Source organism: Thermobia domestica, chromosome 9 (genome assembly GCF_964235325.1).
Source record: "Thermobia domestica chromosome 9, izTheDome1.hap1.1, whole genome shotgun sequence".
NCBI lineage: Eukaryota > Metazoa > Arthropoda > Insecta > Zygentoma > Lepismatidae > Thermobia > Thermobia domestica.
The window spans coordinates 93,080,162-93,096,253 of record NC_137462.1 but is presented as its reverse complement, the minus strand read 5'-3'; the positions used below and the strand labels follow the sequence as shown (position 1 = coordinate 93,096,253).

General features: G+C 36.4%; 1 protein-coding gene across 1 annotated transcript in view; it reads left to right on the top strand.

Moving 5' to 3' along the window:
- LOC145660935 (multicopper oxidase 3-like) overlaps positions 1–16,092 on the top strand; it is a 50,886-nt gene that overhangs the window by 28,616 nt on the left and 6,178 nt on the right. The window contains exons 6-7 of the mRNA XM_081726374.1: positions 3,010–3,211; positions 9,489–9,676. Of these exons, the coding sequence (XP_081582500.1) occupies positions 3,010–3,211; positions 9,489–9,676 (390 nt within the window). The remainder of the gene's footprint in view (positions 1–3,009; positions 3,212–9,488; positions 9,677–16,092) is intronic.

Here is a 16,092-nt window from a genome sequence, read left to right as displayed (position 1 = left end):
ACTTTCAGCTATCGGACTTAGTTTCGGATCTACAACGTGCCGAAAGCGTGGGAAAATGACTTTCGGAAGCCAATAGTTCGGAAACTATCCAACGTAAAGAGGACGGGTAAAAAATTCACTGAAAAAGTCATACCTGCTGTATTGAATTTTGCATGTTTCACAATTCTACCATGCACGCGCAAGGGATTCCCCAAAGGAACGTAGGGAGTCCCTCATAATCTGTCAAATGAAAATTGGTCTAAATGGATATGAATTGATAGGGCTTCTACCAGGTAACAATAATTCGTTTGTATTAAGTCGATATCTAGAACAAATACAAAATGGCGGACACCTTCACGCCCGTTGTGTGTGGTTGCATAATCGCCAGGTACGGATGCTGGCCAACAGTTACGTTCTGAGTATTAAGTGTAGCGAATTTGTACTCAAATGCTCTAGAAAGACATCTGGAGTGTCGGTAGAGCACAACACATGAAGCAGGGTGATTCACATGTGTGGAAACACGTAAGGAAAAATACCCAGAAATGCACTCATACTCAGTAAACGTGAGTTCAAAGCGTCGGAAACGTAAGGATTAGCGTCAAGAACATGAAAGCCATTGCCAATTCACCAATAATATTCCATCAATCGGATACAATATGATGTGCACGGTTGCATACGAATAAGGATACAACTGAGGCCAAGTTGAAATTGTGCAAGGGGACTCACAAAGAAACTGGGTAAACTAAATGAATGTCACTATTGGATCGCATGATCGATATTGAAATGTGGCCAATGTGTGTGTTGATATCGACATGTAGCTAATGGACAAATGTCAGCATGTCGCACTACTACTGGGACACCGTCCCACGTGCGAAAAATAGGAAAATAACTACTCGGGTCTTGAATCGGAGGCCGTGGGCTTCCAGTAGTATTGGAAACTGTGACCACGCGAGCGAAAGCGAGCGCTCTAGCCCTGATTCTCGAGGGAGCCTCACTTTCTCTGCATTTATTTCTTTGAGGAGCACCCGCTTTGTTTATCAAGCGCTCTTGTACAGCCTCCCGACATGCTTGTGTGTTTCATTTTGTTACTCCTATTGCACAGTTGTAAACATTCAGAGCTTTAAGACGTTCCTTCCTATTTCTCATGTCGTTCTATTTTTCATATGTATGGTGTTTCAGCTGTAGTGTTACATGTGCCAAATTGGTTCATTTTCGTCTTTGTGTTGGCATGTTCACTGTGTGTACGATACGAATTTCTAAAGGTATTTTCCTATATTTGGAGTACGTAAGACATGGGACATGATACAAATTTATTATTTTCACGCTCTGTCAGAATTTGAACCATGGATTAAGATATTTCTTTTCATGTGTCAACTGTGGGACAATGTCCGAAACAAAGAGAGACATTGATACAATCGTGTTCTAGTTACGTTCTACGAAAACGTGCACCAAATGTAATAGCAGAATGTACAATGTTATTTTCCTAGTTTTCGCACGTGAGACAGTGTCCCAGCAGTAGTGGGACATGTTGACATTTGTCCATTAGCTACATGTTGATATCAACACACACATTGGCCACATTTCAATATCGATCATGCGATTCCACTAGTGACATTCATTTAGTTTACCCAGTTCCTTTGTGAGTCCCCTTGCACAATTTCAACTTGGCCTCAGTTGTTGTATCCTTATTCGTAAGCAACCGTACACATCAAATTGCATCGGTTTGAGGGAATATTATTGGTGAATTGGCAGTGTGTTTCATGTTCTTGACGCTAATCCTTACAATTCCAACGCTTTGAACTCACGTTTACTGAGTATGAGTGCATTTCTGGGCATTTTTCCTTGCGTGTTTCCACAGAATCACCCTGCTTCATGTGTTGTTCTCTACCGACACTCCAGATGTCTTTCTAGAGCATTTGAGTACAAATTCGCTACACTTAATACTTAGAACGTAACTGTTGGCCAGCATCCGTACCTGGCAATTATGCAACCACACACAACGGGCATGAAGGTGTCCGCCATTTTGTATTTGTTCTAGATATCGACTTAATACAAAGAAATTATTGTTACCTGGTAGAAGCCCTATCAATTCATATCCATTTAGACCAATTTTCATTTGACAGATTATGAGGGACTCCCTACATTCCTGCGGGCCGCGGTGGCTCAGTAGTAGAGCGTTCACCTCTAGTGGTTGGGGTCTCGGGTTCAAACCCTGCTCCCGCCAAGTGAACTTTGTAGTGGACAAACACCATGTGCGTAGGTTTTCTCGGGATTCTCCCGTTTCCTCTCACTTTCTTCATTCCAGCATTTCACTCATCTCTCATTATCCCCGTCTCCTTTAGCCTAACTGGCATAATCGTGGGACGTAAAACTCAAAGATTTCATTTCATTTTTTCCCTACGTTCCTTTGGGGAATCCCTTGCGCGTGCATGGTAGGATTGTGAAACATGAAAAATTCAATACAGCAGGTATGACTTCTCAGTGAATTTTTTACCCTTCCTCTTTACGTTGGATAGTGTCCGAACTATTGGCTTCCGAAAGTCATTTTCCCACGCTTTAGGCACGTTGTAGATCCGACACTATGTCCGATAGCCGAAAGTTGAAGAGAACTTTTTTTCCACGCGAGCAGCCATTTGGCGGTCATTGATTAGATTGGCCAATTAGTAGTCCTGTGATAGGAATTTATCTTCTCTTTGTGACTCCTTTATATCTAGTATAGATCCTATACATTATGAACACAATGGACATCTTCAATGTCGATAAGTCTATAACTTACAGTTATAAAAAAATATGGAAGATAAGATTAGTTCTGAATTTATAAGAAATATGTCAACAATCGTTTCCTAGATACTACAAGCAGAATATCTCAATACAGTTCGTTCAGAGTATTAAGTGTGTGCCTTCCAGATGAACACGTATATTAGAAATGTGCACGATTTTGTAATTAATAATAATAATAATAATAATAATAATAATAATAATAATAATAATAATAATAATAATAATAATAATAATTATTTTTTTGTCTAGGATGAATCTGGTAACACTACAAGTACTCCTTATCATCAGTTCAAAGTAGAAACTAGCAGTAAATACAGATTCCGATTGGTTAATTCAGCGTCTATGCCATGCCCTCTTCAATTTCAAATTCAGGATCATCGAATGCGTCTTATTGCTACTGATAGTGAGCCTGTGAAGCCAATATATATTGATACACTTATCTCACATTCAGGTATGAACTTAAATTATAGTTGCCAGACTTAAGTTATAATTTACGAGTCCCGTCGAAAAAAGTATGCGACCTTCTTTGTTTTGCGTCATGGAAAAGGAGCCCATGATGTCTTTAGCCTGCAGATAGTGTTACTTTCATTTTCATCTTCTGTTGTAGAGGAGTGGTTTATTGGGTGCTTTTCTGTGGTCTCGTCACGGCTAAAATGATAAAGACATGGGTGTACGGGTAGGATGAAGTCACAGTCGTTTCCGTGGATACATCCAACCTTGCCATACGCTGACAAAGCTCGCGAAGATCTAGAGAAGATCACCAGATGCCTAGCAAAATCAAATCAATGTTGATTGTGATCTTCGATTGAAGAGGTAATGTGCAATATGAATACGTACACGAAGAACATACAGGTACAAAGGACTTCTCTTCAGACATTTCCCGTCTTCTACATTACGTTCTTTGACCGTAATGACTGGAACTGTGGACTTCAAAGCTCCAAAGACTGCACAGGACAATGATTCCATTCATGCAACTTCTGTGATTGTCCTTTATCTCTCTACTCTCTGGGTATAGCCTGAGACGTTTACCTCTTCCTAAAAATCGAAAGGTAACACAAAGAAACTCGCTTTTGCACCCGAGAGGAGATTTAGTGCAACACGACGGCTGCTTTCATAGTTCCAGGCCTGTTTCCAGCAGTAGAAAAGCCAACAAACTCGGTACGTGGAAGCAGAAGGAACTAGTTTGAAGGGAATTAGGACGGAGAAAAGGTCAGGTGAGTGTATTGGTTTCCCGGAATTATGGTCGGATACTTTTCCGACAGGCCTCGTATATCTAAATATATATTTTTAATTTGACAAATTAAAAATGACATTTTATTATACCTTCATGAATAATAATGTTTGCACTCGTTTTAGACACCTTTGTCTATGTTTTTCCAGATTTCTACTTTTAATTTTTTTTAAACATATTTAAGGAAAACACCCAATTTTGCATGTGTACATCAACAGGTTTATCTCATATATTCTTGATATTTTATCGCTTTGAAATTGTTCAAAACAGAAAATTATCTGACTCCGAGAGCATTTCCATTCTCGGCTTAATATAAAAATAATATTTTCATCCTTGCTGCGTAATTCCATGCACATTCTTTTCGTTAAAATTTCGACTCTCTGGTGGGCGGGAACTCACAGGAAAAAAGGGAAGCAATATTCATTTTTATCGTTCTGGCGTCTGTTTGTATTGTTGCGTGACGTAACACTAATGATATTTAATTGTCCCTCTTCACAGCTGGACAATAATTTGCTCAAAAATTAGTTGTGGTCTAATTGTCAAAGTTTAACACGTTCACAAGTTTTTTTTTTTCAGTGATAATGTAAGTCGTACAATGCTTGTAGTTGCAATTTCAGTACAAGTTTTAGGCGGGATTATTAGAAGAGAGCAGTTAAAATGCCACCAGATAAATAAAGAACTGTGAAATTAAGATTTTATGTAAGTGATTTTCTGAACGAGAATTTATCAACAGATGGTTGCTAATGCGTTCAACTATTTGTGTGAAAAATAACACTAATTTATTTATTTCAAAACTGGCTGTGTGCTTATTAAAAGTTGAATAAACAGACCGACAATATCAAAAAAATATTTGGTCTAGGAATTAATTCGTGCGGTTGGTACGCACACATTGAAGCTGTAGTACAAACACAAAATACATAAATACCTTAAGAAAAATATTGTCCATCGTTAGCCACCACTTTCGCCCATCTGTCAGGCAATGTACGGATTCCGTGGCGAAAGAAGTCCTCATCCTTGGAAGCGATCCAGTCAGAGACCCAAGTTTCGATATCTTCTGAAGAAGTAAACCGCTGTCCAATCAAATCGTTGTTCATGCAATCGAACAAGTAGTAGTCCGAAGGAGCAACGTCTGGTGAATACGGCGGGTGGGGTAAAACTTCCCATCCGACATTTTCTAAATAGGTTTTGACCGGTTTTGTGACATGTGGGCGAGCGTTATCATGTTGAACAATAAGTTTATCATGTCTGTTCTCCCATTCTGGTCGTGTTCTGGCCAGAGCTTGCTTCAAACGCATTAATTGTCGTCGATAACGTTCTCCATTCATAGTTTCACCCGGTTGCTGCAGCTCATAGTACACCACACCTTTCATATCGCACCATATGCACAGCATAACCTTTCCACAGTGAATATCTCGTTTTGGTTGTGATGGACCTGGTTCACCTGGTTTCACCCAGGCCTTTTTTCGTTTAGGGTTCTCGTAATGGATCCACTTCTCATCACCCGTAATAATTCGATGCAGAAACCCCTTTCTGCTCTGAAGTTGAAGCAGCAATTCCCAAATGGTTTTTCGTCTTTCAACGTCTCTGTCTTTCAATTCATGTGGAACCCAATGTGACATCTTTTGAATCATTCCCATGGCTTTCAAGCGTTTGGAGACTGTTGTTTGATCAACGCCTAATGCTGCTGCAAGTTGTTCCTGCGTTTGACACGAATCCTGCTCGAGCAATGCTGTCAATTCTTCGTCTTGAAATTTTTTTGGCTGTCCAGCTCGCTCTTGGTCTGCCAAGCCGAAATCACCACTTCTAAACCATGCAAACCACTTCTGACACGTTCGCTCAGCTAGAGCATAGTCACCATACACTTCCACCAAAATACGATGACTTTCAGTCGCACTTTTCTGCATGTTAAAGTAATGCAGCAGGACACCCCGCAAAAACACTTTATCAGGCACAAATTGCGCCATGTTCACTTAACTACAAACTGGTGTTGTTGACGCTTTAATCCACTGCCCTATACTACGAACGATACGCGATGACAGGGGTTTGCAACACATGTGTGAATACACGGAACTGTGGGACGCTCCGTTCGCTGCGCCATCTCTTGTCCACCCGCACGAATTAATTCCTAGACCAAATATATTCTGTAAAGTGTTATTCGCAATAGAAGTTAATGAGAACATTAACAACCATGTAAAATACGCGTATTTGACAGCAGGATATATTTTAAATCTCATCCATTCGATTAGCTTAAGTTCGATTCCTGTGATTCTTATTAGTGTATTGAAATAATTAATTGTTTATTTTGTTTGAAACCATATACAAATTAACATACTGTAGCATTTCCATACTTCCTGAGTTCAAACCGCGGAACATGAAAACCAATTTTCTCGCAAAGGAATACTTAGAACGGTACACCAATATCTGAAAACGTATCGAGGCGCTACACTGCCAGTACGAAAAGTACTAGGATATCACCTAGGCGCGCCTTCGATTTCATTTCTGGTCATCAGTGTGTTTTGAACGCTTAACACTATTGCTGTATCTTACTTTTAATTTCTCAAGGGCATAACTTAAACTTTTCATTATTAAAAAAAAAAAAAGCGGTGGAAGGGCGTAACTGACTTTTTCCCGCCAAAAATACAACGTAGTCAATCTTCAATACTATCTTCAGAAACAGTAAGGTCAAAGCTTTTTTGCTACAAACTTTCGCTAAACTTTGTTGAAAATGAAATGAATAGTAAGGTATAACGTTATATCAACAATTTCAAATAACTTTCCTGTGAAATTAAGAACATGCAGATACGATTGTACGTGCCTTTACCGACGATATAAATCCTAGCTCCGATAATTACATTCTGATCGAATTGAAAATATTATATTTGATACTTGTTTGACACGATCACTAAAGCACAAAATACGTCCATATATAGTCCTACATATGGACGCATTCTGTGCTTGTATATGCATTAGAGTGGTCCTTAAACTTTCATTTCCATTTTTTTTACTTACTCCTTAAAATGGTTTCATATACAATATGAGACAAAGACGCCTTGTAAGCTCGGAATGGTTAGAGGGAGTAATACCATGTCTTGAATAACAGTTATGGACGTATAGCCGCATCTACTACGGTATAATACCATCGTGGTGGCCATGTTGGAGTCCGCCATCTTGGACACAAGTTCAAAATTTTTAATATGAAAGGAGAATGCGACACACCATTTTGGGGGTACAAAGACACACATGACAATACTTTCATTTATCTCTAATAATTTAATTAGTAATGGTCTATGGTCTGTTATCTAAAGTTATTTAGAAGTATGTTATTCCTAGAGGTATACCAAGACAACGATGTGTTTTTTTAGGAGGACAAATCAACATTCTGTTTTATATTTAACATAAAATAAAGTTTGAATTTAATTTTGACATTATTGCCATAATCGATACTAATAAGCGGTGTTCAATCACAGGAAAACTCAGCTGTCTTAAATTTTAGAGTTGTCGCAAAACAGTTCTGTTTAGCTCAAGGGTAGAGTGATGGGTTTGTACTGAAAAGTGTATGTGTCGTGGCTCCAAATCCTGTTCGAAAAGCATATGTTTTTCAGTTTTAAATATTGAAGGAGAAATATTTCTAAATTCCTTTTATCTCGTAAATCTGAATAAGTATAATGAAATGAGAGAAAAGAAGAAAAGTTATTATATTTGCTATTATAATCATATCTAGGTCGCTCTGAAACGTTTCTAATAGTTTAGCTTTTTAAATTTCCTCTCTTGTATCTGTCTTGAAAAAAGACTAAGGGCCGCGGTGGCTGAGTTAGAGCTTTGACCTCTGGTGCATGGGTCCTTGGTTCGACCCCAGCTCGCACCAAGTGAGCTTTGTGGTGGGCAAACACTGTGTGTGTAGGTTTTCTCGGGATCCTTCCGTTTCATCCCACATTTTCATTCCACTATTTCATTCATTTATCGTCATCATAGTATCCTTTAGCCTAGCCGGCATACACGTGGGACGTAAAACTTAAAGATTTAATTTATTTTTTTTCAAAAGAGACTATTCTAATTCTATCTTCTTGTTTAGTAAATCAATTAGGTCTTGTAGATGTTCGTTACATCTCTTTCTTTTCATTCTCTCAACATCATTTCTGGAAATGAATGTTGTGACAAATAGGCTGCATGCGGGAGTTTCATAAATAAGACGGTATGTACTGTGCTGATATATATATTATAGTGGTTAACTTAATGCGCCAAACAACAAGTCGAGAAAACCGATATAGTGCGCCACACAACGTTCGGAGCTTACTATAGCTATTTCCTCATTTCAAGATAAAATAACGATCATATTTAGTAATTTGTCAATTGAACATATAAAACACATTTAAGGACGTTTGAAAAATTTATCTGTCGTTACTTGCTTATCATGTTATTTATTACAAGGTTTGAAATTTGCAGGAATTATTGTAACATGAAGTATGTGATTTCAAAATACCACAAGCCAAATCTGGAACCGAAAGAATACAAACCAACTGAACTATATAATACTTCGGAAAAACTATTAGAATCTACAGAACTCTTACAGGTATCAAGTTTAAAGCTATAACGCAGGAATATAAAGATTCCACATTAAATAAGAGGAATTCTGTTCAACTTTACTATAAGAATAACCTTTCCAGTGAAATCATGGTAAGCGAAAATAGTAACTTAACCACCAAATAACCTAAGATAACATTGCCAGTTCTTTCTATTATTACTATATAAATTTAGTATAATTCTATATAAATGCCATGTCAATTCACATTCACGAAGCTAATGTGAGACAGGAAAAGTGGCAAGACACCGACAACCCAATTCTTCTCAAAGATGATATTGCACTGATGCTAGAAATCTGAGCCTTAATTACATAGGCCTAGTCGTTAATTCTCTAGCCAAAATAAAAACTGTATCGAGGTTGCTTATGCAACTTTCTTTCCCTTTCTTATCCTTTCTTATATTCTGAAGGCGCAATGGAAACGCACTGTAGTACACAATCATACATAAACAGACCGAAGACAAAGCTCTTGTTAGCTTATAATATTAGTTACGTAGCAACAAAAAATATAAAAGAAAAGATATGGTCAAGTACATACTTCGCCTGCTACTAAAAGAAAACAAAATAAAAACGAACTTCTATGCTTCTGTTTCTGCAACACAGCTATTTTGAACAGAATAATTATGTGGTATGTTTTAGTGATATGTGATATGTGATATGTGCTATTTTCACTTTTTCTGATATCAGTGAAGATTGAATTGATATAGTATTGCTTTGCAACAGAAGTGTGGTTCACAAACTCATCGTAATAAGATATTCCTAATGTTTTCAGAGATCTTTTCGCTTTTCGGCAGGTGTGTAGTGATTTAGACATGAATGTATTTCGAATAATAGGAGTTGAGTTTCTTAGAACATATTTTCTTCTAACTATGATTTGTATACTTTCTTTTTCTTTTGTTCGTAACTATAAACAATTAGGTGAGAGGTATGATTTTGTCCTGGAAACGAAAAATGAATCTGGAGCATTTTGGATGCATGTGAAGACTCTTGGATTTTGCGAATTTTCCAAAGTAAATCAATCTGCTATCCTTCTTTACAATGGAGCAAGCACAGATTCTCTATCAGATCCTCCGCAGTATGAGAACGACTATCATCCAAATGGAGTGGTAAGTTGTATACTAAAATGCTCTAATACTGCTCATATTAATTCTATCACAGTAGAACAATTATATTTACGTGCCATTGCCTTATTATTCTATTTTGCGTTTTGTGCTTTGTTATAAGTAATGTTTCCTTTCACAATATAATGAGAGAAATGAAGGAAAAGAAAGATGTAGTTGGGATAAAATCTTGTGTAGAGTGTTACAATTTGAAACAAACTGTGACATTAGGAAAGACCAATTTAAAACAACTGAGTTCGGAATGTGGGTGTACAGAAAAATTGAGAAAAACAGGAGGGAATGTTATCATAAGATGTAGGAAGATTAAGACTGGAAGTCAGTAGCGTATCCTAAAAATTTATTCATATTTACCACATAACATCTTAACTTTATTTTAATATTTCTGAGCATCTGAACTATATTCTTACACAATAACTGTATTTGCAATGTATCTGATAAGTATCATTTACAGTTAGTTTATATTAGACACTCTCATAAATATATAAAAGTCTGTGGTGGCTCAGTGGTAGATCTCTAACCTCTGATATGTGGGGTCTCTGATTCGATCCTGGTCCACCAAGTGAGCTTTGTGTTGTGTGTGGGATTTTTGGTTTCCTCTCTCTTCCTTCATTCCATCATTTAGTTTATCGTTAGTTTCACCGTCTCTTATCCTCGGACCATAATCGTTGAAAATTAAACCATAAATAAATAAATAAATAAATAGATAAAATGGATTATTTAGTTTTAGGCAGTACTATAGTAACTAACTTATCATAAACTGTAAAGTCTCTTTTCTGTAATTGCTTGTAATTATTTGAACATGAATTCCAATCTCTTTCTCTTTTTCTGTAAACCTCGTAATAACACAGTCATAAAATTCGAAGCATGAATCTTGTCTCATTTCACATAACATTTGTTTTCCGATGAAAGTCAGAGCGCTAAGGGATTGAGTCTTTCCTGTCCTTGTGTGAATCGACAGTAAGCCTTGATTCTTTTTAAGAAGAAACGCTCTACCGAGTTTGTCATGGATGGTACTGTTGTTATTAGTGTCATTAATTTGTATTTTTCTGGCATAGCCCGCGCTAAATTTCTCTTATTCATTATCTTCACCAGTTCGTGGCAAGATTTGCTTCAAAAGTTGATCATGTAATAAATAGAAGAAGTTAATTTGTTCTTTAAATCCACTGGATCAAAAAATGCTCCATAGTTTTGACGTAAGGTGGTGAGATGTGGAAAGTCATTTCATGAAATTTTAGCATTATCGAGAAGAGAAAATCCTCCAAATTGTCAAAATCTCTCAATCTTTGAGTAACAATATTATTTACAACTTCACTGAAGACAATTTTATAGCTTGTTTCAACTGAATCATATTTTACCCCCTTGCTCAGAAATGTCAGTTAAAATCATGACGTGCTGTAATCCAAACTTTCTTAAAATCATATTGTCTACACTTGAGTAAAATATTTTTGACATCTTTTACTTTAGAAAAACAATACTATATATCCATACTCTTGTTCTGCAAAATGTTGAAAGAAAACGTGTTTCGGAAAAGATATTAGCAAAAACTTCAAGAAGAAAATTGGTTTCAAGTTTTGTAAGAAATACAAGAAACCCTTGAGCCTGTATTAAAATATCACGATCCCATTCAGTGCTATGATCTAGATCAATGTGATGTTCAAAGAAAAGAAGAAGAGTGCTTCTTTGTCCTCGAACAATATTAGCAAGCCTTGAATTAAAATTCCATCGTGCGGGTGGAACTATGGACAATTTTCTCTGAAGGAAAGATCACAAAAGTTCTGTTCTTTTGGTAAACTTAAAAAAAAAAGTTAAGCCAGAAAGAGTTTGGAAGAAGATACGGTACTCTTTGATGCCTGAAACAGATTACTGTAGTACTAAAGTCAAAACGTGATTATATCAATTAGCATCAGGAAAAGTTCCCTTGACTTTTGCTTGAAATTTCATATTAACTCTGAGTGGCAATCCTATCTGGCAAATTCGACAAGGTGCGAATTTTTTCTGAAGAATTACTTCAAGCACGTTTTCCTTGTCCGAAAAACTATCAGAGAAAGCACACACTGCTTGATGTTGTCAATATTCTCAGACATAAAGATAACACACTCACCCCATAATCCCCAGTGAGTAATGAATGGAGAAGTTGGAAGGATCAGGGCTGTGGTTTCTTTGTGAGCTTCATTATGATTTATGGTATTCAGAAGAAATTTCTCCAGGGTAGAAATGAACTAAATCGCAATATCTTATTGATTACTAATGGACTCTAAAATCCTATAAGGGGAATGTGCCAAATATGTTAATTGGTTGTTTAACAACAGAAACCGTGTATGAAGTACCTGATCTCTGACCATCTAGGCACTTTTATGAAGTTAACTTTGCACTGTACTTACATTAATTCTCCAATTCATACATCTTGCCCAACATGGGCTCCATTTCCTAACTTGTGACGGAAAACATAAAAACGCTCGAAACATACCTGTATCTAGTATGACCCCCACATCAGAGTCTGACACTTTTCACATAATTATTTATGCGGTTTTGTAGCTGAATGTGTGTTTTGTGGTTTCTTCTTTGTGTGTGTTCTCTCAAAGCACTCTAATCGGTCCTGACATCCGTGTGAATATTTCGAGAAATTACTTGAAGATTGGGTGATTGGAATTATTGATTGGACATATAAATCAGTATTACAATCTTGTCAATTTCGTCTTGAAAAGACTGTTTGATTAAAGATTATTTACAAAAGAGATTGTCGGGTTTTTTCTTTGAAGATTTTAGAATGTAGCAAGGATTGTGAAAAGGAGATTAGGGGCAGATTTAGGTGCAAAGGGTCCGAAAGGAGAAAAAGAGATGCTGGAAACTTACCTCTATTTCCATCCGAAGACAACATTTAATACAATGGGTACTTTATGAGAATTGTTTCTTGCTCTAAAAGAAAAAAAGTGTACAGCTAAAATCCCCCAACCTACTTAGTACCCCTATACTTAAAAAAAAAAAAAAAAATCCGCGTATACTGTAACTCACGATCTTTCGCAATTATTCCATTTTCCTTACGTATATGGGTAAAATTTAGTTATTAGTAAGTGGAGATAATAGAAAGCAATCCATCTAAGGACATATTTCCAAACAAATATAATAAAATAATAAAAATATAAGCAAAAATGAAAATTATGTTCGGTTTTGTGTATACCAGCAATAATGTTTTCGAGGGATTTTTGGAGCGAATCCCATCCCATCCCATCCTTTTCTTTTCTTTCTTTTTTTTTTACAAAACATTATAGAAAGTATATAATTTTTATGTTAGTACGAACAGAAACAATATAATAAGGAAATAACTTTTTGTTTCCTCCGATGACGTATTTATTCAGAATTAGTGTACTATTAGTAATAGCGATCGTTTCCAGTTTATGCTGTTGTATACTTCTTCTCTCATCCTCTCTTCTTGGAAAAAGAATAATTTTGTCTCCAATAAATTGTGAAATATATATAGACAGAAACAGGCATCTTAGTACCAAACGTGATTTATCGTGATGAAATGAACAAGTTTCCCGTTATTACGAAAGAAAGCTATAGAAAATTATTGAAGTTGGTCTTTCTTTAGATTTTCACCATGCTAAATATATATATTCTTTATAAGACTATACTTTATAAGGCAGAATGTGCGATCATACCCACAAATTTAGCTAGTGATTTAAAGATGTTTTCTTTACAAATATTTTACAGGTTTAGGTGAATGAAACACCAATACGCCGTGGTCTCGCTTATCTGACCTTCGTTTATTCCACATACCGTGTTATCCGACATATCATTGCCGGTAAAAAGTAGGATCAATGGGCAAGAAGAACTGCAAGTTGTGGTCTTAGTCTGTTTTTGATGCTCTGGACTCTAACGCCTAGCACGCCTGTGTACACCATGATTCATACGTCTATAATTCAGTGCAGGCACGTATCCAGGTTCTCTTTTCGAAGGGGACCCAACACGAATCCTCGTAAGCACGTAATTCTAATGTTTTAAAAATATCAATATCCATATCAATACTACTACTACTACTACTACTACTACTACTACTAATAATAATAATAATAATAATAATAATAATAATAATAATAATAATAATAATAATAATAATAATAATAATGTAACAGTTCTGTATTTCTCTTAAACTTTTTCTTACTTTTCATTTTAGAACCGGTTTACTTTAAACACACTGCATTGTATCACAAACGAAATCAAAAAATATTTTCGAGAGACATGTAAGGATAACTGTCTGCTACGTATATCACATAACAAAAATAGCAAATGGCAATGAATGTATTGTTCTAATACATTAACGTTATAAACAGAACGGAAACGAAATTGTAATCCCATTTAAAAGTGTTTTTTAAATCCACCTTGTATCAGTGGCATTACGGCATGTTCTTAGAATTATAACAACAACGCATTGCCCAGAGTTTGGACACTGACTCAAAGTAATCTGATACGAAAGAACCTCGAAAGGAAAAAAAACAGGTTTATTATAAAGTGTTTGTGTTTGGAAGGGGACAGCATCCAGGACCTCACGCTGGATACGTCCCTGATTCAATGCATTATATTTATTTCTTACAAAATATGATTATTAGATACATAGTTTGACTTTTAATAGGTCTTAACACATCCATATTATCCGGCGTTATGCCTGCCTGTTTTATGTCGGATAAGCGAAACTCTACTGTATTTCCAAAGATAGCATATACACAGGGGCTAGAGGTCTGCATGGGCCGGAATTTTTAGCCCGGAGCCAGCCCAACCCCTTGAATTTATAACCTATAAGCGGATCCAATGGAGCCCAGGCTCCGGGACCCCCAAGCTCAGGGGCCCCCTTAAAATCCCTCTGTTTAATACTAAAATATAGCAATCAACTTATTATATTATAGGCTTCAGACATATGCAAAAATTTTCTCCCCTCGTTACGCTCGTGGTATCGCTAGATTTAAGTCTTTCCATCATCAGCAATTAACTGTTAAAATTGAATATAATTATTTAACTGTTAATAATGAATCTAACTAAACTAATTATTGTAAACTTGGACCACATTAGAATATTACAGCATAGTTCTCGGTGGTTCGATAAGCCTATAAGGCTGTGGAAGGCAGCAAAGAAAATTTATGCGCTGGAACTATTCGTAACATAGGGCCCCCCTCAAAAGAGTCGGCTCCAGGGCCCCAAAAGCCTTAATCCGCCCCTGTCTATAAGCAATATTTCACGAAAAGCCGGCATTTTTTAACAAACGTGTTCGTCATCAAGTTTTCATAAAGTAGGCCCTTTCTACTTTAAATAGTTTCAGAGGCCGCGGGTTTCAGTGCATGGGGTGTTTGGTTCCATCCCAGCTCGCTCCAAGTGAACCTTGTATTGGGCAAACACCGTGTGCGTGGGTATTCTCGGGGTTCTCCCGTTTTCTCCCACTTTCTTCATTCGACTATTTTATTCAATTCTCATCATCACTGTCTCCTTTAGCCCAGCCGGCATAAACGTGGGACGTAAAACTTAAAGATTTCATTTCAAACAATTTCAATCGAAACACAGTTGCAAGAGTTGTATTATTTATAAAATTCTCACGAACCTTATTTCTAAATCGAAGGGTAAGAAGACTAAATTCACTCTCTTATTAGATGCATTTTAATTGAAGCAGTTGAAATAGTTGGGAAAAATTAAAAAGCCATACCCTATATTCCAGTGTGCCACAATCGGTATAACGCGACACACTGGTGTATCAAGCAAAGTGAACAGTGTGACGCAAACTTTTTCCTATTATTTGCAAGAATATTTGTCGAGTTTCTGTTATTTATTATTATTATTATTATTATTATTATTATTATTATTATTATTATTATTATTATTATTATTATTGTACATTTCTTAACACGTTGATTGCCATGTGTATGGAATTCTATACACACGGCTCTTCCGTGCAGCGCCGTGGGATGATTTTCCATACACAAACAATATAGATATTCAAAGTTTGTTGTGTGCAATTAGATACATATGGCGTAGAAATCAAAATGTAATGTCCACGCCAGGTATGTGCAATAGGGCGGAGCGAAAATTCACTTTTTTATATATCGAAAACGCAATAGTGCGGAAAAGTTGTCAATTGATGTTGATAAAATACTGTAAAAATTTCATCCCTGAAATCAAATATCTTCGGGTGGCGAATCGCCAAAAAAGATTTTGTGTATTTATAGGGTATGCAAACCCGCCGTACACATCACTCTTTTGTGTTTCTATGGTAAATGAACAGAAGCATTACCTATATTTCTTAACTTAAGCAGTCTGTAAAACTGAAGAAATAATTTCCAGATGATTTAGGCAGATTTTGAACCATAAAATAGCCCCTTTTATCAAAACAAATTATTCTATACCATACACTGTAGTTG